We start from the raw sequence: 25,437 nt of genomic DNA, 5'->3' as shown, positions 1-25,437 counted from the left end.
AGTTTGTAAAGCTTTTTGATATTGTTTATTTTTTGTCGGAGGGGGGGCGGTTGATCTTTGTTTTATTTGTTGTTGGTCTTTTATGTTATGTATTGGCCGTTGATATTGTCTTTAGAATTGATGTCTTTAGAATGGGTCATGGCAATTGTTATGATCTTTGATCGTTTGTGAAGCTTTTTCATATTGTTTTTTTTTTTTTTTTTTTGGGGGGGGGGGGGGGGTCGATTTTTGTTTTATTTGCTGTTGGTCTTTTTATGTTATGTATCCGGCACTGTTGTGCATCATTTGTATTGGTCTTTTATTGATTTTTGATCCTCATGTGGAATTGTCTTGAATGTTGTCTTTGGAGTTGGTCTTTGATATTCTGATATTTGGTTGTATACTGGGCTTTGATCTTTCGGTCTTTCATCATTTGTATAAGCTGTTATTATTTTAGGTTAAGGTCACTGATGTTGTCTCTGGAGATTAGTCTAAAAATTGTATTGGTGTTTAGTATTGATGTTGGTTTTGGTCTTTGGTTATTGGTCGTAAATATTGATCAAGATTGATTCAAGGGGCCGCAGCCAACTGAAGGATGGTGTGCCGCCACAATGGCATCATGCCAAAGTTGTCCCGGTTGGTGAAAATGGCTGCCTGTTTGTTGGCGGTAAAAATAGCAGCCTTTTCGCCAGCAATTTCAAAATAAAATGGTTGCCCTTTGAAGTGTCACTTGCTGCAATTGACGGGGACGCTTTCCAGACACGTCTTCATGCATCGCAGACGTGGAGGACCTGCTGCCTCTCAGCGAGGCCTTGATTAAGCTTGACGCTCCGGATAACACGCGTTCGTGTTGGCCTCACATTTTCCCCGCACGCTGACAAATGCCGAGCAACACAAGTCAAACTCCCCACGGACCCTGAACGCCCCGTCCTGGAACCTCTGAGTCACATGGTGGCGAGACCTTCGCACGCTGTGTAGGGAGGGAGTTCCCACAACTGACAGAGTTCTTTCTGTGGGACGTTTGTCATAATATTAGGTACAGCCGCACCACATACAACAACTGCATCAAAACTAATTAATTGCCTGTTTGTTATTGTGGTTATAACGTATTCCGACCCTCTCGTGTCACTGTATACGACATAACTATGAGAACCAGCTGTCACTGTGATGCAGTGCACTTGTACACCCACACCACAATAACAAACAATGCTGTGCAAATAGAAACAACTGCAATGTATCACCCTCACATTTTTTGGGAGGTTTTTGCCACTAGCATTCCAGAGCTTGTAAGTGACAAGATCAATACCACTACCAAGTACCACTGATTGTCTCACCCACCTAAGTGGGGCGAAATTCATTCTCCGCTTTTGTCCCATCCCCTGAGGGAGGGTGAGCAGCAGCTTGGGAATCATTTGGTGATCGAACGCCCCAATTCCAACTCTCAATGCTGACTGCTGAGTGCTAAGCAGGGAGGTAAAACAGTCTTTGGTATGACCTGGCCGGGGATTGAACCCACGACCTACCAGTCACATGGGGGACGCTCTACCACTAGTCCATTGAGCTGGTGCTCAAAAACTAATACCAAAGATGGATTTTAAAGACCACTATCAATGACCAATATTCAAGACCAAAAACCAGTACTAAAGACTAGTGATAGACCGATATGTTTTTTTCAATGCTGATACGATACCAATTATTAGCAGTCCAGGAGACAGATAACCGATATTTCAAGCCGATAATCTTTTGCAGTAAAAGAAAAAATATGACTGTCAATTTTGTTTTATTTTAAATTACTTTTTTCTTTTAATTTTAAAACATATAAAGAATTGGCAGCTTTGTTTAGAAATTATAACAAAAATTGTAGGGAGCTTCCAGGGTCATCAGCATGTGTGCTAAATTAAAAATCAAGTAAATGGTTTTCTACTGTAAATGAAGTTTTTCAAACTTTCAAAATAATTTCTTCATTTTATTTATTTATTTTAAAAATAAATTAAATAAAAAGTGCAGGGAGTTTCCAGTATCAGCATTTTTTTTTTTTTTTATAAAAGTAGAAATTTAAATAAATCCATAAATGAATAGTTCCCAGTATCTTATTGAGTGACAAATGATTGTTAATATAGCTAATTTGGGGTCAGGGTTTTCGTAAAAGGTTTCAAAAGATCTTCGCGTAGAGTGAAAAATTGTCTGCGAACATCTTACGAATCCTGATGAAAACCCTAAATTTGCTCCATTCGCAAGCATTCAACGCTTTACCAGCGTTATCGGCCTTCAGATTCGTAAAAAAGCTGATGTCCACATTAGGCAAAATGCCAAATATCGGCACCGATAATCGGCCTGGCTGAAAAGCGCGTTATCCAAAAACAAGGAAGAATACCAAAATCCAGAGAACCAACACCAAAGACCAAAGACTAAACACCAATACCATGAAAACCCAAACAACTTTATTGTATTGGGGCTAATGAATCCAGGTGTCTCTCAAATAATGATTCTCGCAGGTTTTTCATGGCAACAATTACCCTAGGAAGGAGTATTTTAGCTGTCTTTATTCCCAATTGGGAAAATTGCTCTTGAATCTGACGACTATTATACATGCAGTATATTGATACAAATGGCATAGATTCCTGAACACACTAGTGGAAGGCTGGTCCTTCTGCTGCTTTGTTTCAGCTGACAAGTTGCGTGACTGCGGACGGGAAAAGGCCTGTGACCAAAGAAAGAGCCAGGGTGGGTGTTTTCAAGTGTTTCCTCATCTGACTTCTGACCTATTTGTTTGTAATTAGCAGTACTTGGCATCAAAGTGTCCCTCTCTAAGATACGGGTTTGGGAGTTTGGGGTGGGGCACGCCCCGGTCGCCCAGTGGGCTGTTTTGATTAGCTTGGTGTTGGCGTGGAGCGTGCCTGTTGGAGATCTTTGCTCAGACTCGACCAGTGGGGGATTACGAGAGAAAACACACTTGCGATCCGCGCTGTGTCTGAGTCTTTTGGCGTGCGTGTGGTCACAAAGAAGGCCCGCATTCCTGGTCTATGAACCCACCCCACCTCCCTCACGTCATCGTCATACGAGGGGGCTGCTGTTAGGGGGCCGTGGCAGCCCACCCGTCTTGTGCGCAAAGACCCGGCTCAGTGTTTTGCGTGTGTGGAGATGAACAGGGAGGATTTTGATGGCTTATAGTTAAAGAGGGGGTCCGGGAGAGGGGGTTAATTGAGCACAGGTGACCTTGCACAGGTGCGCGGCCATGTGTGTGTGATGGGATGAGCCAAGAAAACAGATTGTTGAAATTCGGCAGAGTAAACAAAGACCCTGCAGAGCTCCATTTGACTGCTGGGACTGCACTTGTGGTTATGTTCGTTTCTGTTAATCGTAGAAGAGATTATATATTTTTTTCCGACTAGTGGGTGCATGTGTATAGTTATACACAAGAACAATACTCAAAACAATACATAGACCAATAACCAAGAGACCAAAAGACCAAAAGCGAAGTCCAATAAAAAAAAAAAAAAACAATACCAAAGAAAAATAGCAATCCATACCAAAGCTCATCTCAATATTAACTCATTCACTGCCATTGACGGCTATAGACGTCAAATATTCATTTTAACTATTTCTATTAGTTAATTTTTTTTTCTATTTTTGGTAACAAGAGTATGAAAACCTAGAATTTTTATTGTACATTTAGAACAGATATAAAATGTGTGATTAATCATGAGTTAACTCGTGAAGTCATGCAATTAATTGCGATTATTAAAATTTAATCGCCTAATTCTTAGTAATCCCTTCTTTTCTTTAATCGCGCAAGGCGATTAAATTTTGTAATTGTAATTAATCGCATGACTTCAATAGTTAACTCACGATTAATCATAAATTTTATATATGTTCTAAATGTACAATAAAAACATTCTGTTTTCATACTCTTGTTAACAAAAATGGAAAAAAAATTTAAACCAATAGAAATAGTTCAAATGAATTTTTGACGTCAATAGCCGTCAATGGCAGTGAATGAGTTAAAGACCAAAGACCAAAAAATAATACCATACAACAAACACTAATATCAAAGACCGATAGAAACCAACACCAATGGATTTTTTTTTAAAGAAAAATAGCAACCACCACCACCCTAAACAAAGGCGCCAATCCAAAAACAAATTCAAGCTATATCAATTACCAACACCCAATTTAGGACAAAAAATAATGGTAAAGACAACAAAGCCCGATACACAAAACCTTTTATGAATACTAAATAAAAATAAATCATTCAGCAAAAAGGCAAATATCAAGGGTTAGCAATAACCAAGGCTAAATAATATTACAAAACACCAAAGATTAATATCAAAGACCAATACTGTACCTTGAAACAATAGCAAAGACAAATACCAAAAAGTAAAATACCGAAGACCAGTACCGACAACTATTTTAAGACCCTCTTACAGCCGGTGTCAAAGTGGTAAAAATGTCTTCTTCAGAGTTGAGGTTTAACTCTCATCTTTCTGTGTATTAATGTTAGGTTCATTGAAGACTAAATTGTCCATGAATGGTCTCATTGTCTTGATATACATGTGCCCTGCATTTTGCAGGCGACCAGTCCATGGTGTACCCTGCTTCTCACTTAAGTCAACTGGCATCCCCCCCAAGTCAAAGCTAGACCTTAGCGCAAAAACGTATACGATACGTTTTTTAATACTTTGTCCTGCACTCCCTAAAACGTAATTATACGTTTTTGCTTTTAAATGTTTGTTTTTTTTAAATACTGGAGCATACAGAAGGCTTTGATACAGCTTTTGACATTAACTCATTCACTGCCATTGACGGCTATAGACGTCAAAAATTCATTTGAACTACTTTCTATTAGTTTAACATTTTTCCCACTTTTGTTAACAAGAGTATGAAAACCTAGAATTGTTTTTATTGTATTAGAACAGATATAAAATTTGTGATGAATCGTGAGCAAACCAGTGAAGTCATGCGATTAATTACGATTAAAAATGGTCATCGCCTGACGCTGCTAATTTTTCATCTTTTCTTTAAAAAAAAAGATTATTAAAAATTGGAAAAAATTATTTTATTAAAAAAAAAAATGAAAAGATTATTTAAAAATTAGGGGTGTCAGGTGATTACAATTTTTAATTGTAATTAATCGCATGACTTCACTAGTTAACTCATGATTAATCACAAATTTTATATCTGTTCTAAATGTACAAAAAAAAATCGCGATTTTCATACTCTTGTTAACAAAAGTGGGATTTTTTTTTTAAACTAATAGAAATACTTCAAATGATTTTTTGACGTCTATAGCCGTCAATGGCAGTGAATGAGTTAAGAGGTCACTTAAAGCAATGGTAGTTATTACAAAAAACAGCTAGCAGGTGACACCAGAGTATAAGAGATCAACCATGTTGCAACAAGCTATGTTTCCCAGTGTTTTGAACAGGTTTGCGAATAATGATGAAACTTAGCTAAATTTGAATGCTTATTGCTGGAAAACAGAAAGAGATACAAATGTAGTTTTGTGTTTTGAACAGGTTTGTGAATAATGATGAAACTTAGCTAAATTTGAATGCTTATTGCTAGAAAACAGAAAGAGATACAAATGTAGTTTTTCCTGATGAAAGAAGAGACTCTAATCTTTTCTTTTGGTAGGTTCCATGTTTTTATAGCAATCGAACACCTTGCAAAATCTGTCAAAATCCAGTAAAACAGCCGGGAGCGAAGGGGGTTGCTTCAGTGATAATGGCTGGGAGCTGGGAGTGAGGAAAAAGTGGCATAGAAAATTGGTGGATAGTGCCTAAGACCAATACAATAAAAAAAAAAATCAAGGACATTACTGAAGGCAAAGACTAATACCAAACATCAAAGTCCAATTTCCCATAAAGTAGATCTCTAGGAGGTCATCTGGGATAAAAACGGGCCCAAAGGCAACCAAGGGCACACAGTCAGAGTTCCATCGTGAAAATGTTTATAATCATGAGTGATCCCCATCCCTGCTTTCGTGCAGTTTAAACGTTTAATGGTTTAAATGCTTCATGTTTTGGGAAATAGGATTCAAATCCCAGCATGTATTTTCAAAATGTTTTTTTCTAATTAATCCCATCTTATTTTCCTGCTTCTTTGCGGAGAACATTTACTCGAGACACAACAATGTCTGCAACAACATTTATTCAAACAAGAAAACCCTTCAACGATTGTGTTTCTTTTGATGCACATCTGCTTCTTGCAAGTCCACATCCAACAAAAGGAAGGAACACAAGCGGTCCATTGTGCTCCGCGAGCCGCGCACGCGACCCTACAGGCTTTAAAAAGTGACATCGAGCGGAGGCACGTCCGAGGAAATTGGAGTCCCGCTTCGGGACGAGGAAGCTCGGGTGGCGGCGAGCGTGAAAAAAAAAAAAAAAGCTGCTTAGGAAGACAAGAGAGTGGAAGTGAAATGTAAGCGTGTGCTGTAAACACACCAGAGTGAAGTGTTAGATGCGAGAGTTATTCAAAATACATGCATTTGCAAAAATACTTTTTGTCGGTAGAAAATGTTAAGCTTCAAAAGCGGCTACGTATGTCGGATTTCAAAAAACAGTATGTGGCGTTAAAATCAGTCAACGCTTTTTTTTCAATTGAAACAAAAAGCGTTAATCAAACAAACACACAAGACCCTTCCATAAACATCTGATTCTGATTGTTCCAGAAACACAATGTCACACTTTGCATATTTAATGGCATCACTTTGAGGTTTCAAGGATAAACAACACATTTTCCACATCAAGGCCAAAAATACGAGGTTAAAGTGATGAATTTATGATTTCAAATCAAACACATCTGCTGTTAGCTGACACTTCAAAAAGGACTATTTCAAGTTCCAAGGTGCAATTAATTTTGCTGACTTAACTTTAAAGCGTTGTATCACACTGCGCGGCGAACATTTGTAAGTGTTTGCAGGATAGGGGATATTGATTTTTCATCAGGGTTTGTTCAAGGTCGCAAAGATGGTCGCTGACAGCTTTTCTCCTTGCAACAAAAAAGAAAAAGAAAACGGTTGGTAAACGTCTATCAAACATTTGGTGAACATTTGCGACCTTGAATGAACCCTAAATGCTAAAGTTCGTCCCTCGCTAAGTAAGCGTCTGATTTTTGTGTTGATATTTTGTTGCCGACGTAAAATAATTACTAAAATTACAGTCTTTTTTTAAATGTATTTATTACGAACGCTACAGCTCACCCCGTTGTTTCAAACCGAAAAAAAAACATGAAAAATAGAAATGTTGGCTTTGATATTCAGTGGTTATTGTTGGTCTGATTTGTCCGTAAATGTGATTCTGTGGAAAACACGTTTTAATATAAATCTTGTTTATGTCTTACTACCATATATTTTATTCTTATTTTTATGTAACTATTTGCATTATATTTATTAAATGTATACTTTTCATTTACATTATGCTACATTACTTTAAGCATTTATTCATTTTAAATCTGGTTTAAAGTAAAGTAGTTAAAAGCTTTTTGCTCTGAAGCACATTTGCTTCATTTCAACCTAAAACACAGCAAAATGTAAATGTTAGCTTTATCGTCAGATTTGACGTTCAGATTTAGCTGTAGCCACTTTGATGGGGAAAAAAACAACAACATTAGTTTGTAAGCGAATGTGTAATCTCCCATTTTTCTCCCTGATAATCCAACCGCGGTGAGGCACATCGTCGTTCGCCGCATTCAGTCATCCCAGCCAAAATTGTGCGCGGTCATCTGGTAGAACTTCATGTTGAAGGGCCGGTAGAAGTTTCGGAGGCGGAGCACCACCTCAGGATGGATCACGGGGTGGGTGCGCCCTTTGGTTTTGCCCAGACAGTGGGGCTTGCTGCTGCCCTCGGCCTTTTTTAGGCACGGGAACCCCTTGGTCTGGTTGAAGTAGAAGTGTTTGTCAGTGATGATGCGCTTAAGGCCCAGGAAGTCCTGAACGCGTCCCACCTCGCCGGCCGGGTCGCTGATGAGCCGCTCGCCGCTCACAAACAGGATCTGCTCCATAGGGAAGTACTGCAGCCAGTTGTCCAGGTGCTTGGCGTAGATGCCGATCTGGATTGCGCTCCACGACGTGTCGATGAGGCCCGTAGTCCTGTTCTTGAACGTGAGGCTCTCGAAGGACGGAATGTCGGGCTTCTTGGACAGCGTCTGCGTGTAGTCCGAGATGGCCCGGGTGACCGGGTCCCGCACCACCACGATCAGCTTGGTGTCCCGCGACATGGCCGAGATCCGGGCAGGTGCCTCTTTGGTCACGAAGTAGCTGGGGGTCTTCTCCATGGTGATCTGGCCCTCCAAGGTCTTGGGCATTAGATCCCTGCCAGGACAAGAGATGGGAAAGAATGAGTCTCATGACTACCCAACAACCATTAACCCTACAACAAAATTTTAACTTGTAGAACTTAGCCCCAACAATTTACAGAAAAATATGCTCTTTCTGAAACACTCATCAGAAGCCACAAGATGCTGCCAAAGTCCTGTCTAAATAGGAAAGTAGTACGTCAGTGCTGAGATTGACCCAGGTATAAAATGGATAGACGCTTCCTTTCACACGGACATCGGAAATATGACGGGGGCTGCTGCGGCTTCAATCAGTCGAGAATAACACGGGGCCACGTTTATTTATTTGATCTTGATCAGGTGTCAGCTGAGAGGGAGTAGTGTGAGCAAATATTGATTCTTGCAGTGTCGGCGTGTCCCGGGATGTTGGGACATTCTTGTGGTGAACACCTTCAGGATTCCGCCGCCATGTAGCTGTAGGGGGTTTATGAAAGCAAGCTGGCTGCTCTCAGGGGGACTTTTGAAAGAGGATACTTTCGCTATCATCCAATGTGAAGCCCACTTATGAAATATTGATAGTCTAAAGGGCCTCTCAGCATAATTGATCACCTGTTTAAACCAAAGATGAACAACATCAGCCCCACACGTGTTTTTCTCACTTCTTGCGCTTCATCACCAGGTTTATTTGAAATAAGGTGGCGGGCGGGGGCAGTCCGCTAGAATCCAGGAGCTAAACAGTTCCACTTGTCCAACCGTTGATTCCAAACCTCCCCGAAATGAAAACCCCACCGATGAAAGCCGCTTCATAAATCCAGACTCAAATATTTACGCCGACAAAGCTACGCTAAGACATTTTCTTGGCCAAACGTCCCAACGCCTCTTTCTGCACTTCTCATCCGGCGACCCGAAGCAATGCAGGTAAAAAGCAAGCCATGAATGATTAACACCGTCTCTCTCTGCCATTTAGAACCTCTGCAGAATGCAGTTTTAAAATTCACCGAAGTACAGAATGCAGATGTCAATTATTCATCAGCCTCAGCAGGCGAAGACTCAAGCTGACAAAGTGGCCTGGTCGAACGTCCCGCTTAAGAACCCAACCAAACGCAACTCTGTAGCTTCTCGCTGTTAGCTAGCTCTCCAAAAGTACCTTACAGTAGGGTTCTGAATAGCCAGATTCTTGGACAGTTTGTTGGTGGGATACCCGTTGCAATTCCACGATATAATTGGCTTGCCCATTGAATGGCCAGTGTTGAATATGTCTTTCTCATAATGTACAGGAAAGAACGGCATGAGTTAGGATGGGGAACGAAATTTTCGCAATTTGTGTTACTTTCTCATGAACAATTTCAGAAGGAACAAAAAAGCCTGATCAGAATTCACTGATCTTAACAGAAAATGAAGCATCGGGGTTTAATTCGAATCACAGTGAACTGAAAATGAAGGGTCGGGATTGACTGATCCAAACTGCGGTGACCCAAAAGTTAAGTCAGGATTTACTGATGAAATCGGAATATTGGTAAAACAAAAATGAGTGGTCAGAATTTACGGATCCAAACCGCTTTAGACCGTAATAAACAAAAAACAATACAGTAAGCCCTTCAGGTGTACGTACAACATGAGTCGCTAATTTCCCCCAAAAACTCACAGCAACTTGATGTTGGCACTGACAAATCGCGCGCTAATTCCAGCTCGAGGAAAAGCGCCCTTACGGCAACCTCACACGAGAACATTATTGGGCGTATGAAAAAGAGATGAGGCTGCGCTAAAGGAGGCATCCATATTTGATGGTGAGCGTCACGCTTGTTCTGTGGTCAATGTAGCAAAGGCACCAGGGGCGCTAAGGGCCGCTCATGGGGGGGTGGGGGCAGTTTCAGGGTCAGCGAGGTGGATGGCGGCGTGTGGTGTGCGACAGGAAGCCAAACAAGTGAGCGAGTCATCACGCGTATTTGGGGCAATGTAAATTTTATAGTTATTGCAAGAAGCATTTCAGATGCATCCGGAAGTGCAGTCATGGGAAATGGATACATTCTCCGCAGCCTTCCTGGCACGGACGCGTAACTGCAAAAGCGCAACTTATTCAACCTGTGATTTTTCAGACAGCATTCATCAAAGCTTAAACATCAGCATCTAGAACAGGGTCGTTGAGTCTCAGTGTTAAACTTGTTAAATCCTACTAACTCTAGGCAAGGCTTCCCGCTATCCTCTTATCTAACCGGTTTTGTTCCGTTCTCTCGCTATACAATATGTTGCTTGCAAAGATGGATGAACAAAGAAATTTCATAATTTCACGGAGCACTCCTGATGATCTTTCGCGGCACAATGGCTTAGACTCACTGGTGTAAGGTCCAGATGGGGGATTGGAGTGTTGGATTTAACCCTAAATTTGACGACTTCAGGGATTTCTGTCGACCAAATAAATCCCTGTTCTGCCATTGTGGCTCTGATGCGACTATTTTCCCGGAGAGACAAAGACGCTGATTCAGAGGTCGAATTCAGCACGACGCTGTGACCAGTGAGTCTGTTAACGACTTTCTGTTCTCCCCTCTCAAGCCGGCAAATTTGCAGAGTCATCTTCAACTGCCATTTTGCATCGTCGTTAGATGCAGGAAAGCAGGCCATCTAATGGCCGATGTGTAAAATATATTTTCCATTTTGAACAACTTGAGTCCCTGTGGCTTGAATGGAACAGCCCACCTATCAAATCCAAAGTCCCTTTTACACTGTCTTCTTCGCTAATTGGTGCATCAGAGGGGAAACCAGAGGTGGGCATTTTCGCCAATATTTATGGAAGTGCCATTAATGACGGACGCCCATTTTGTTGACGGATGATGATTGACGGAGCATTGATGGATGCTCACTGGGAATATATCTACATCTTATGATTTAATCAGATTTATTATTATTATTATCATCCTCCACGTTGAGAGGATCCAGTTGAGGTGGCTCGGGCATCTGGTTCGGATGCCTCCTGGACGCCTCCCTGGGGAGGTGTTCCAGGCATGTCCTACCGGCAGGAGGCCCCGGGGACGACCCAGGACACGCTGTGGAGAGACTATGTCTCTCGGCTGTCCTGGGAACGCCTTGGGGTCCCGTCGGATGAGCTGGCTGAAGTGGCTGGGGAGAGGGAAGTCTGGGCTTCCCTGCTAAAGCTGCTGCCCCCGCGACCTGACCCCGGATAAGCGGAAGAAGACGGACGGACGGACGGACGGGTCATCAAGAAGATCTACTATCCTGCATCGGTACCTAACACACAAGATAGGGAAAAAAACCTGCTTAGGTGGACAGTCTGAAAGAGTTTGAATAGTCATCTCCTTGCAATTTGTTTACAGTTCAGTTCTTTACCTCATGGAGAGTTTTTATCGGCAGTCAGTGATGTAAGGAAGTGTTTTACTGCACCTCCACGTTTGACTTTGATGTCTTCATCCGACCGCTTTAAATCAACCTTACATCTTGCTGGCTCGCTTTTTGCGTTGGGAGAGGAACAAGAAAAAACTGTGAGAACAAGCCGACTTTTGGAGGAATTTGGACGCCGGCGCAGGAACGTCTTGTGAACCTGTCAGGACTTTGACGTCACAGATGGAAAAGAACGAATGGGACGCCAGGACTCGCTGGTTCGAAGGCATGCCCTTGCTTTTTCAGAGGCCAAATCCAGCGTACACGCTCAAGCGCGGTGCATCTCTCAATGCTGCCTTTGTAGGATAAAAGAAGCGGTCTGATGCATCGCTTGTAAATGAACGTGACTCATGTCTGCCTGTCATATGAAAGCCGCAAAATCAACGCCTACATGCACCACCAGGCCTCGCGGACAATACGGCAGCCGCCTCCTGGTGTTTTCCTTCCAGGAAACGAAAGCCTTTGGATGGGAGCCAGCGTCTTGTCAATGGACAAGTGGCGGTAAGGAGGCAAAAGTGCTTCTCCTTCGCATGGCAGGCCTTTTGATTCATTTTCCTCGCTCCCGCTGCCAGGCAGGCATAAATACACTCACACCCGCAGCGCGCTCCCCAGCCACCGCCAGCAGATAATCATCTTGTAATTGGCTCAATATTTCTGCTGTTTGCCGGCCAAGCAAAGGCCAGCTCGCCGAGGCTTGGACCCCGCCGCATATTTTCCAGGTCAGTGGATGCGAGCTGAGGAGGTCGCGGCTGTGATTTAGAGTAAAGGCTGCCGTGCGGTGAAGGGGAAGCCCACCGCTCCCGGCTTTAAACACTCAAGCTTTTTACCTGCCTTGCGTAACTCTTTGACTGCCAAAAACGTTAAATAACGTTTAGTAAAATCCTATGGAGGAGTGCCAAAGACGTTAAAAGACGTTTGTTTCAAAACAGAGGTGAAACTAACCATTTTCTATTGTTGATTACTGAAAAACGGAATAAGGTAGAAACAAACTTTTTCTTTCTGATGAAAGATGAGAGTTTAATCTTTCATTTGGTAGTTTGTGTGTTTCCATAGTCCAAACACATAATTTTCTGTGGACCTTGAAAGATCAGTCAAAATGCTTAAATCGGCTGGCACCCACGGCATCTCTTTTCTGAAAACGTCTGGCAGTCAAAGAGGTAACAGTGTGGCAAAAATAATCGTCATTCGCCAAATATGTTTTCATTTAGACTGGTTCATTTTTGTGAACTGTGGTGCGAGAGACCCTGTGCAAGAGGTGATCGTGGTATGCTTACAAACTCTAGCGCAGTTGATCTAAAAATCTCAATCTGCTACCTTTCCCTAAATATCCGCTTGAAACTAAAATGACAAACTTTGTGTGTGTTACCTACGGAAAAGAATTAGGGCCAGTGAAGAGGGAAAAAAAAGTTTGGCAGGATTGTCACTTTAAAGTCAGAATTCTCACTTTAAATTAATAATTGTGACCATTCTCAATTTTAAAGTGAGAATTCTGATTTTAATCTCAGAATTCTCACTTTAAAGTGAAAATTCTGACTTTATTCTCTGAATTCTCACTGTAAAGTCATTCTGACTTTAATCTCAAAATAATGACTTTAAAGTGAGAATAATAGTAGCACTAATAAAGTCACAATTCTGACTTTATTCTCAGAATTCTGTATGCTGACTTTAAAGTCAGAGTTCTGAGATTAAAATTAGAATTCTGAGAATAAAGTCAGAATCCTGCCAACCTTTTTTTTTCCTCTTCAGTGGCCCTAATCCTCTTCCTCTCTTAGTTTCCAGACATAATAGACCACCAAATTTAATGTTGCTAAGTGAAAGTTGTTTTAAAACAAAATGTCAGACTTCTATGTTTTCTGAGACAGTTTTGAGTGAGTCTACTCCTGATAGACACACCTGGTGAAGACAATTTTGTTCCACAATTACTCCCAATCTTCATTATGTTATATTATAATATGACTTCTATATTAATATGAATGATGTTTATGCTACCTTTCCTAGCATTTGAAGTTCTTTATTTATAGCAGTATCAGCAAACATCTGGATACCATTCATCATAGTCGTCAAATATGAACTCAATAGGAAATATACATTGTCAGCCCCCAGGCAACTATATAGCGTAGCAACGACACTGAGGTAGCGCCTGTTTTTCTGCTTCAGCATATGTTATCTGTCACCACAACACATTAAAATGGATTTATGACACATTCGCTGTGCATTTATTTCAATCAAACTGTGTACGTTTCAGTGTCGTCGAGCAGTTGATCGTTCGCCACTTCATCCCTAAACGGCAAATTTTCAAACTAATTCAAATAAACCTTGAAAGAACAGTCAGCGTTTTCCAAAAGACGTTAAAGCATATTCGTCATACGTCTCTGTGAGTATTTTTGACATCAGTTCAAATGTGTCCCACACAATCCATCCACAATCTCACTATCAACTTCCTGTTATTCTAAAACGGACTTTTTCTTTGACAAATTTTTCCGCCCGAGTGACGTTGTTATCTCTGTTTGCTCTTTTATCCCCCCAAAAAAAAGGGGGAGGGGGGGAGCTTGTCATTTCCCTGGCGGATGAATCCAAGACTGTGTCGCCGCATGTTTTTTTCCACGACTAGATGATGGCTCTCTTATCTTGTAATTGTCTAGTCTCTCCAAATTGCTTCCTACCCCCGGACGGTTCCCATGCGCCACCCCACTTCTGGAAAGTTTTGCTTTTGTGTGCCAATGTGGTGGTTTTCAACTTTAAAGAAACCATCCATCCCTGTATCTATTTTCTTGAAAGGTTATTCTGCTTATCTACTGACTTTACAGCCGAGATAAAAATTGGCAAAAATCAGCGGACTTTTTCCCAATTTCTTTTAAATATTTGAATGCCATTATTTTTGCCTTATGTTTTAATGTGTAGATTTAGCTTTTTTTAATTTGAAATTTTCACAACGAGTTCCACATGGCTTAAATGAATGGGAATGTCTGCTTGTTACTATACTTTGTACAACTGCCATAACATGAATGTGTTCCGTGATATGCTTATCTACTTTGGTACAGTTCTCGTCGAGGGTTTGCCGAATGTGTCCAGCGGCATCTTTATGCAAATATTCATTTTTAGAATGGCAGTTTTCTCTGCCACAGAAAAAAAAAATCCATACAAAAAGCCGATTTTGTCCTTCTGGCTTCTGGCCACAGCAATTCATCTCATCTGGGGGCGCCACTTGGAAAACTTCCATCTCACCCTCAAATATTAGAGGCCCCGTAAATCATGCGGGAACGGGGAGAAAAAAAAATAATCATCAGACGTGCTATTTGTGAGAAATGGATTATAAATGGACTATGAGAACGAATATTGTGTCATACACTCTCACAGTAGAAACCATCTTGTAAAAATAAATACAGTACTCACCTTGCCCTCTAGCTTATCCTCATTTTTCTTCCCGTACTGAACGAGCTGCCGCCATCCAGCAGAGTAAAATTTTTATAGAGTTAGCTTTTGCCGGTGCGTCCTTATAAATTTATTTATACAACAGGATCTGTCTTCTTTTTTTTTTTTTTTCTTTTCCCGCCACGCTGTGCTGTGCCAGTCCGTCCCCAGTTTATTGCGTAAGGGAGGAGGGTAAAAAAAAAAAAGAAAAGAAAAGAAAAAAAGCTTTATCTTTACGGCAACATGCTCTGTGAATTATTCAGCTGGGCGGCGTATCAGTGAGGTGCGGCGTGAGGAAGATGGCTGAGGGTGAGGAAGGATAAAGACGCACAGATATGTCATCATTCAACTTAGAAGGGTGCTATTTTAGAGCCGGGATGGGGGCTCGATGAACCAGCATGTGAGAAGCCAACATGCTGATAAAGCCTCGTGCCACGTTTGCCCCCACAGTTGGATACGGGCTTTAGGCATCCTAAGTGTCCTCTTTTTTTTATATGGTCACCTTAGAATAGGTTAATATTCTGTTCCCAACTGTTTACATATATTTATTTTTGTCCATCTCCCCAGTAAAGAAAGTAGCTATTGTCTGTTCTAAAAGTCGCTAGAAATCACTAAAAAATGTCATTGCCTAATATACATAATTGGTTAGTTTGCATGTAATTGTAATGGATGCTGTAGGAGAGAGGAATAACGTTGTGGGAGAGGCAAAAATGGAGTTAAATAAACTCCTTAAATTTTATTTTATTTTTATTTTTTTTCTTTCTGGAGATTTTACCGATTTGACATGTCATCATCATTGCTCTCTCTTTTAAAAAAAAAGAAAAAGTTTTTTATTATTTTTTTAAATTTTGTATGTGTGCGTGCGTGCGTGCGAGTGTGTGTGTATTCATTAGTTCACCTAAAACCTATTAAAAAAATCCCATACCGTTCACCTAAACCGAACACTTCCAGCCAGAGTCGTGAGGCTGTCAGGAGACCCGAGGAAGGACCAAAGAAAGGAAAGTGAATAAACTCCTTAACTCTTTCACTGCCAGACGTTTTCAGAAACGGGTTGTCCCCACTGCCAGCCGATTTAAGCATTTTGAGTGATCTTTCAAGGTCCACAGAAAATGTTGTGTTTGGACTATGGAAACACACATACTACCAAATGAAAGATTGGACTCTCATCTTTCATCAGAAACAAATTTTTGTTTCTACCTTATTCCGTTCTTCAGTAATCAACAATAGAAAATGGTTACTTTCACCGAAATTCTCTGTTTTGAAACAAAAAGCGGAGAAAAACGGCTTTTTGTGAAACGATATTTCATGCACTCTAGTGAATTGTACACTTCTTTTTGTCCATGAATGATGCCACAAACACCTAAATAGTGCTTTACTTCTGTAAAACGCTTTCACCAACAATGAAAAAGTGTTTTTTGATTGCAAAATACGTTTATTTCCATTCAACAGTGTAACAATTTGACAAAACAATTTCGCAAACTATTTACAAATGTGTGCAACTGTGGTACTACTTACAATTATGTGGATGTTTCAAATACAGTTTTTCTTTTTGTAACGCTCTCCTGCGTGCAAGGAGAGAGAGCAGGATTCGCACAACAGATTACTTTCACTTTCATTGTTCGTTTCGCGTGCAGACGTTACACTTTCTTGACGGCCTTTTTTTCCGGGGAATAAAAAGCAAGTAGCAGACTCTACACACTTCCTCCGATGAATATGCATTGGACTCGGGGCACTCTCCGTCGTCCGATCGAACGTCCGCCTGTGCGTGCTCGGTTGTGTTCCGCGTTACGACACCGTCATAGCCGCCGCGTCAGCGGTTCCAATTTCGCCGTCAAGCTCGGATTCACCTTCATCATCATCGATGATGATCATCGTCGTCATCAATGTACTCTTTTAGCGTTGGTCGATGCCTTTCGTCTTGTAAGTGTAGAGCTGCTTGCAAACGCTCGCCATTGCCCGTTCCCTCCTCCATCTAGCTCCATCTAACGTCTTCTACTGCCGCGTCAATGCTTCCCAACCACGGAGTCACCACCCTCATCTTCATCATCGATGATGATCATCGTCGTCAACAATGTGCTCTTTCAGCGATGCTTTTGGTCTTTGAAAAAAAGGGCTCGGGCGTGAGCTCCTCGCGACCGGCCGCCATTTTTCCTTTGTCTTCCATTCTCATCTCCTGCTCGACGCTCTAGCTCCGCCTCTACTGATGCCCACCCGATCTTGTCAAAAGAGAGTCATCGCTGCCCTCTAGGGGCCAAAAATAGTCATTGGGCACAACAGACCGGCTGGAAACTTTCACCACAGCTCCGGAAGCCTTGCCCGCACCCGTTTCAAAAAAATAAATAAAAATTTGGATGACGTCTTTAGACGTCATTGGCAGCGCTCCGTAGGTTTTTACTTGACGTCTTTAAACGTCAGTGGCAGTGAAAGAGTTAAATGATGTGTCACGTCAGCGTCTCCAGAACACCGGAAAAAGTCACTAAATTTGTCGCTAGTCGCTTTTAACCCCCCAAAAAAGTCGCCAAGAGTCTTTGGAAAGTTGCCAGATTTAGCGAGAAAGTCGCCAATTTGGCAACGCTGCATATATTACGTATTGATAAATACACAGTGTTTTTTTGCTGTGCACACGATAATTATTTATTAGGGAACAGTTTACAACTCATATCCATGGTTGTTGTGATGATATTGGTTCTCTGACGTAAAAATAAATGAACACGTAGTCACTAATGAGTGCAACAATGAGATCATACAATCGTTTTTTGTTTTTTTTTGCCTTGTTGCTAACTAGCACAAGCTAGCTGTCAAACTCCAAACCAACAGTGGGAAACGAAAGAATGGCCAACAGTGTTTTTGGTCGTCTTCTCACAATCTTAGTTTCCAAAGTTGTCTTTTAAGTTCACTATTAGAATGACTCGTAGCTTGTTTGTGACTTGAAGAATTCGCACTTTAGCCGGCGCTCTGCGTTCCTAAGCACACCGTGCACTCTCGCGGCCCCGCAACCACGGCATATTCCGAGCCTTTGCATTACTTTTTCATACTTGCCTGACCCACTTTGCGGCGATGACACTCGAGCAGGATTAGCTTCACTGACACTTCCTCTCTTTGCCAAGTCAGCTTTTAGCGGGCTTAAGCGGCTCGAGGAAAGATAAGATACCTTAACGTTTAATAGCAAAGCTTATTTTTAACGTATTGTGCTCCCCGGAATGTTGGCTTACATGGTCAATGTGGCGTCATTAATGTGGCCGCCACTACCACCGACCCGCAGCCACCCAATACTTTTCTCTTTCGTGCTGAGTTAATCTGAGAGTGCTAAAATGCTCCCCATAAGCCTGATTTGAATACATCAAGTAAAAATGATGGAGTGCACAATAGAGCTTTGGAGTTGGGGTGGTACACTCGCTCTGTGATAATTAGCCCATGGGCTTTTGTCTTTGGGATGGTTACCATGGCGACATGCTCCAAAATGAGCCCGTTTGGTGAGCGAAGCTCAAACGTTAGCGCTCGAGTGTGATAACTGATCCATAAGCCACAAAAAGTGTTTCACTGGCAAAAAGACAATCCCATTCCGTTATTCTTTCTTTCTTTTTCCTTATTGCTTTAGCTAGAAATCCTTTGCCGCACTTTTTTTTTTCAATGTTTTTCATTTCTTACCCTTTCCGAGGTTTAGGCTATCCGATATTAATTGTCTCAGTTGGGAAAGACTTAAATTAGAGGACCAGACGGATGAACAATGGACTAAAGAAAAAAAGGGTCGCCGTGTTTGTGGTCAGAAATGTTACTCTTCTTTGTATTTTGGGAACATTTCTGATTGAAAACGAACGACGGCGGGCACACACTGCTGAAGTTTTCACACGCGACGGAACAACTTGAGAGGCACGACTTGACTGCTCACACTGCTGGTGTCAGGGGGCCTTTCAAAGTGTTAGTGACTGTCAAAACAAATCAAGATGTTTCTGCCGCCTGTCGACTCGGAATGCAACTCTAACACCAAAGCTATGCGCTTCTCTGGGTGTCTCTCTGTGAGCTGAAAATTTCAAAAAGAAAGATTTTTTTTTTTTAACTATTATTATTTTATTTACAGTATCCAGTATATGCTCTATGTACACAATAGTTCTTACTATCACAAGTCATTTTATAGTTTTAGACATATGCCACCATCAAAGAAGCTATTTTTTCATCTAAGTTTGTTTATTAAGCCCATTTTATGAACCCTTTCTTTGTTGAAGAGATGGAAGGAATGAAGGTGACGAGCAATGTTACTACCATTATTTTTTTTCTTATTAAATATGACTTTTTGGGGAAAATACTGTATATGGCGTGAATGTTAACTTTCGCTAACCAAAACAGCAGCACCTACTAAGGCACGTAAACAGTCTCGTGGATATATTGACGTGGAGTCTTGCGTTATCATTTTACGATAATAGTTGAAAGAATTATTTGAGGTGGTGTTTCATATTGCCCTTCCCATGTACCACATGACATTCGTTTTTTTTTTTTTCTTCTAATTTTTTACAGTTCTGTGTGTCATTCATTACCCGCGGGCCGCCAAAGGGTGTGAAGCAGTGAAACCTCATCTGCGTATGAAAGCGGAGAGCCGAAGTGCAAGGAAAGCCAAATATCTGACAGTAAAAGTTTTAAAACGGAGGCGTGCGCTTTTGCTAGCTGAGGAGCAACAAGTTTACGAGATAGCTAAAAGCCGCCGGTGCAAAGCACCCAGCTCCGGTTTCTGTCCAAAGCGACGAAAGTCGAGGCGGGCGTGAGAGTCCGGCGTGACACGGGAGAGCGTCAAAGCGATTATGCCGGCTCTTCTTTTCCGTGTGTTCCGCCATTCCTCGTCCCATTTCTCCCAGGCTCGGAAACACAAAGCGCCTGGCAGCGTCCGTCGCTTCCCGCATCCTCGTGCCAAGCCACAGCGAAAGCGCCACAGACGGGATTAGCAACTACGGATGCTCTCCACTTAGAACAACTCAACAGAAAACTGGAAACCTCTTGACATTTTTTCCCCATGAATTTACAACTTTACTTTTTGAGATTGACTTTTTTCAAATATGCTGTTATTCAATTTTTTTTTTTTACTTTTGCTGGATTATGACATTATAGTCCAAAAATTACAACTATATTCTTTTATTTGTTTTTATGTCTGAAAAGTATAACCTCATCCTCCCAAAAGAACCTATGTCAATCTCATAATGTTAGAACAACAGTTTTTAATAGAACGAAATGACTATCTGTGGGGGGAAGAGGAATTGAGTTCTTGTAACATTAGCACTCTTCAAAGTTTACAATTTCTTCAAAATTTGTGGCTGTTTTCTCGAAACAATCTTAAATTCCTCAACATTTTTAAGGTGAAAAATATATCTTCATGAGATGTAAATTTTCATTGTAATATTAGCATTTATATGGTTTATTCTAGCAAGGTTACAACTTTCTGTCTCACAATTTTGTTTTTAAAATAAAAATTCTACTTTAACCTAATGCAACTTTATTTTAATAAAATCCTGACTTAAGGCTTTGAATTGAGATTTTTTTTCTCTCTCTAAGGTCACAATTAGGGATACGATTAGTGGCTTTGCCAATTATTGCGGCCAATATTTGGCATTTTGACAAATATAAGCATTGGTATTTAAAAAAATAATAATTCTGATTCCGATAAGAGCTCAATTTCAGACTGTTAACTTGTGTTAAATATTTATTTCAATTTTCAGTTCATTTTAAAAGAGATGCTACATACATTGGTAACTCTCTGCACTTTTGTTTGAAATTAAAACAAAATTTTATTTACTGCAGAAAACTAGCCATTTGTTTACATTTTCATTTAACCTTTTTTTTTTTAAAGACATGTTGATTACCCTGGGAGCTCCCTAAACTTTTTGTTAGAATTTTAAAGGACATATGTCTATTGTGAAAGATAAAAAAATAACAATACAATTAAAAAGAAAAAAACTTTTGCAGATACGAAAAGTTATTCAATAATCTTAAAGGCAATTCAACAAAATTAAGAGTTGGAGTTAAAAACGAATATTAATTAATTGATGTTAATATTTTCCCTTTTCCTGAAAATCGTCTCTAAGTGAGTTATCGGCCTACTTCGATACATTGAAAAAAATATCGGCCTATCGCTAATCAGAATTATTTTACTTATTCCTTCACGCTTAAATCACTTTTTCCTTGTAACATTATCTCTTTAATTCCTTTAAGGTTGTAACTTCGGTGTAAAATTGCACTTTTTGCCCTAAAAATATCAAATTTTTGTCTCGATGTGACTATTTTTTGTATTTTTTATTATTATATAATGACATTTGTTTTCAAGCGGTAATTTCAGCTGCATGTTGCTAACCAAAACAGCAGCACTTACGATGATATACCAAGCGTGCAGTCACCTGGTGACCGCTTTACTGTAACAGTCGGGAAGTGTTTGAGGTCACATGACACCACTTTGCGGTGAGAAAAAGGTGAAAAATGTTCCAGGCCAAACTGGAGCCAGCGGTCGCCGGCGGCTTGATAGTGACCCCCCCCCCCCCCAATTAACCCCCTCCTTTTGCCCACATTGTGAGAAAGCAGGGGGGGCCTTCTTCTTCTTCCTCCCCAGACTGTAGCAAGGTAACTCCATCCCCGAGGCTGAATATGAAGTGTAACAGAGGACGGTGGTGTGTGAACTGCCGCTGACAACGTGCTAATGTTTTAGCCTGTCGGGCCTGGCTGCGTGGAGACGGATGGCGTTGGGAATAAAATAGCATGACGGGGGCCCGAGGACAAAGGATGCAGTGTAGCGCAGGTCCACCTCCCCGTGAGGCGTACTAACCCTCTCATGTTGCTATAAGATAAATATTAGAAACAACTCACCGTTGCATTCAAGTACATTTTCTCAGGAACCCACTGAAAAATTTACTGCATTGTATTTTAGAGTAACAAATTCCTAACCAAAAGCTACACTAACCACAAACGTAAGCAAAAAAATAAAAAAATAAATTAACGTCAATGATGTGATATCTGTCCGCATTTCTGGGGCGGGGCTTAGTGAAAGGTGAATGAAGCACAACTAACCAATGGAGACAATTCATCGATACGGCTTAAAGCTAATAAAAAACATTTTAACTCGCATGCTCAGCGTTGCCATGGAGACGGTAAATGAGGCGTTCACAGGCCGGATAATTGACAGTATCAATCAAAAGGATGTTTTTCAATATTCCTCTTTGGCGCCATTTTCCTAAAGACACATTAACATTGAGATAGAACTCCGAAGGGAGATCACGGCAGCGTGACAAAACTCTGCCGGGCTCGAACGACGAATACGGGAGAGGATAAACGCTTCTGCCGTCCGCGCCGCAATTAGAACAATGAATGTGGAAAGCGCAACAACAGCCATCCTTCAGAAGATACACGATTAGAAGAAAAGCAGCACAGCCCAAACGAGACGTACATTAACGCCGCTCATTTTCCCGACAGCTGAGGCTAATGTGAAGCGCTGTCAGACATATTAGCATAATGACGGATTTGCTCGCAAACACATTTAAAACTATATATTTTTTAAAAACTGCATTTTGTGCAAATCCAAACATTAAGCATTAAATTGCATCGACTTCCAGAAAAATAGCAGAAAATGTACGTGAATGATCATTGATAAGTTTCAAATGTTCAACATTTTACGATAGTAAGATGAACTGATAACAGCTGGTGCATATACATGTTGATTAATCAGTGCTTTGCAAGGTATACTCCGCTATTGCCTTCCACCTGGCCCCCTCCTTGGCATTCACAAAATAATGCTTAAAGGTTTTAGCACATGTCTGTTTCTTTGCAGGAGTTACATTTGTGATACACTTAAAAAAAAAAAAATACTTGATTTAATCGATACAACAAAGTCCTACAACAAATTTGTTGCTGTTGTTGTTATTTACGCATTTTTAAGTAAGTTTGTTTCTGATCAGCATCACAAATAATTTTTTGTGTGTAGCACCAAAGATAAAATTAAAATAAAACAAGATTTTGTTCATAGTCTGGGTTAATTTACTTATATATATATATATATATATATATATATATATATATATAGCTAAATAAAAAGCAAATTTATCTTTTTTCTTTTACATAGAAACAAATAATGCATATTTAAATTGGTCCTGGATCCAGACTCGAAATGACAGTGGTGACTGATTTTACTTTAGTTTTATACCGTTTTTTTTTTTTTTTTTTGTTAAGGTTAGTCAACCCCAAAATGTTCTTTACAATAATGTGTTTTTTGCAGCCTAACTACTCTAAACACAGCATTCTGATTAATATTACATTTGTGGAATATGAGTTAGGCAGCAAAAATCCACAATTTTTTTATCCATCTCATGTGTCGGCCATTTTGACACTTGCTGTCGACTGAAAATGACATCACAGTTGCTCAGAGCAGCCAATCAAGCCAATTTTTTTTCCTTTTTTTTTTTTGTTTGGTCATGTGACGCTTACAGCTGTGCTGTGATATCATTACCGGAGCCCCGAGCAACTGTGATGTCATTTATAGTCGACAGCAAGTAGCAAAATGGCTGGTCCCTGTGATGGATAAAAATGGGTGGATTTTGCTGCTTAACACATACTCCACAAACATGATCTTAATCAGAATGCTGTGTTTAGATTACTGGGGCTGCATAGAACATATTGTAAAGAAAATGTTTTAGTTCCCTTTAACGTGGTCATCAGCTGTTTTAAAAGTTGATTATTAAATTCGCTGGCGGCTTTTTCCAAGGCACATTTTGCCATTTTGTGCATGCATGAAAAAGCTGGCATGAAAACCTTTCGTGGGTGAAGAAGGATCCCGACTGCTGCTGCTGCTGGATTCAGGCCGACAGCGATTAGAAGCCAGAAAAAGTGCAAAATAACATTTAGCGCCGCCGGGCTGCTGAGTGGAAAATAGTGTGACGGTAACAAATGGTGTGTCAGAAGAAGGGTCCGCGCGGGCCATTCACGCAATGTTTCACCCGGTGCAGTCGTCAAGCGTGGCGGCGGCAGCGGTGGGGTGGAAGGGGGGAGGATTTAGCTTGACAACTCCAGCCTAATTACAGCGGCTCGTCTCAGATGGTCCATAAATCAACGGCGCAGGTGAATCCTAAAAGAGCACAATCGATGCGCTTGCATCTCCACAGACTTAATGAGACGCTTACTAAAGGTGACGATGTTCTCGAACAAGAATGGCCTTCTTAGAATATTGGACATGAGCTGTTTTCATTGACAACATCCAACTTCTGCCGAGTGTTTATACAATGACATGATGGCAGGCAAGCAGGGGCTCATGGGGGTTGGGGGGCATCAATTACACAGATAAGCAAATGATAATAAATGGCTCTTATCCAATAACTGTCCAGCGAGCCGCGGAAAAGGGGGCCGACTGAAAAAAGAGATTTCGGTGATATGAGGGTCCATAAATCGTGGTGACAAGATGACTGGATGTTGATGTAGAACTCCGGAAAACAATTCTTGATTAAAGCGGAGGAGTTATTGCATGTATACATTTCTACCAGCAGGTGGGGTCAAATGGAGCATAAAAAGGAGCAAAGAAAAATGAGGTATTTTTGGGCATGGATTTTTTGTGGGTCTAATCAGGATGGACATGCCTAAAAAAGTGAAATTGGTTTTAAGGTATGAATTCTTTAACTCATTCAATCCCCAAAGCATATAAATAAGTTTTTAATACTTTGTCCTGCACTCACAAAAACATATTTATATTTTTTAATGTTTTTATTTTTATGCAAGAGCATACAGAAGGCTTTGATGCAGCTTCTGACCTAAAGAGAACGGTTGAAACAATGGTAGTTATTACAAAAAATGCCAGCAGGTGGCAGCAGAGTATAAGAGATCAACCAGGGCCATGTTGCAACAAGCTCTTTTTGCCAGTGTTTTCAACAGGTTTGGGAATAATGATGAAACTTAGCTATATTCTAACGCTAATTGCTGCAAAAAGTTAACAGATACAAATATACTTTTTTTTTCTTGACGAAATAAGAGACTCTAATCTTTTTTTTGGTAGGTTCCATGTTTTTACAGCAATAGAACAGAATATTATGTGGACCTTGCAAAATGAGTCACAATTCAGTAAAACAGCTGGGAGCGAAGGGGGTTGCTTCAGTGAAAATGGCTGGAAGTGAATGAGTTAAAAAAAAAAAAATCTACATGGTTCTACCAAGTTGTCAAACACTGTAATACTTCCCCTATATGCTATGACAAAAATTCTAATCCCTCGCGATTTAGTGTCTCCCATTGCTTGGAAATAACTGATAAATAGGCAGAGCTGGCTCCATAGGTCATAGGTTGTTCTTCAAATAATTGTGGAGTTCTTGGTAAAAAAAAAAACACACCATAAAATGGCTATTTCAAAATAAACTGTCAGTGGGTCCATATGAT

General features: G+C 40.7%; 1 protein-coding gene across 2 annotated transcripts in view; it reads right to left on the bottom strand.

The window, feature by feature from the left end:
• Window positions 1-6,112: 6,112 nt before the first annotated feature.
• The window catches only part of LOC144038918 (heparan sulfate glucosamine 3-O-sulfotransferase 3B1-like), a 33,434-nt gene continuing 14,109 nt past the window's right edge, over window positions 6,113-25,437 (bottom strand). The window contains exons 2-3 of one of the 2 annotated variants that reach the window (XM_077551784.1): window positions 7,924-8,290; window positions 6,113-7,854 (exon numbers count right to left, since the gene is read on the bottom strand). In XM_077551784.1, coding sequence (XP_077407910.1) covers window positions 7,669-7,854; window positions 7,924-8,290 — 553 coding nt within the window. In that variant the 3' untranslated portion in view covers window positions 6,113-7,668. Of the gene's footprint in view, window positions 8,291-25,437 lie in introns of both variants that reach the window. The other variant, XM_077551783.1, reaches the window with a different exon arrangement.

Source organism: Vanacampus margaritifer, chromosome 18, assembly GCF_051991255.1.
Source record: "Vanacampus margaritifer isolate UIUO_Vmar chromosome 18, RoL_Vmar_1.0, whole genome shotgun sequence".
NCBI lineage: Eukaryota > Metazoa > Chordata > Actinopteri > Syngnathiformes > Syngnathidae > Vanacampus > Vanacampus margaritifer.
This window is presented reverse-complemented; position numbering and strand designations above follow the sequence as displayed.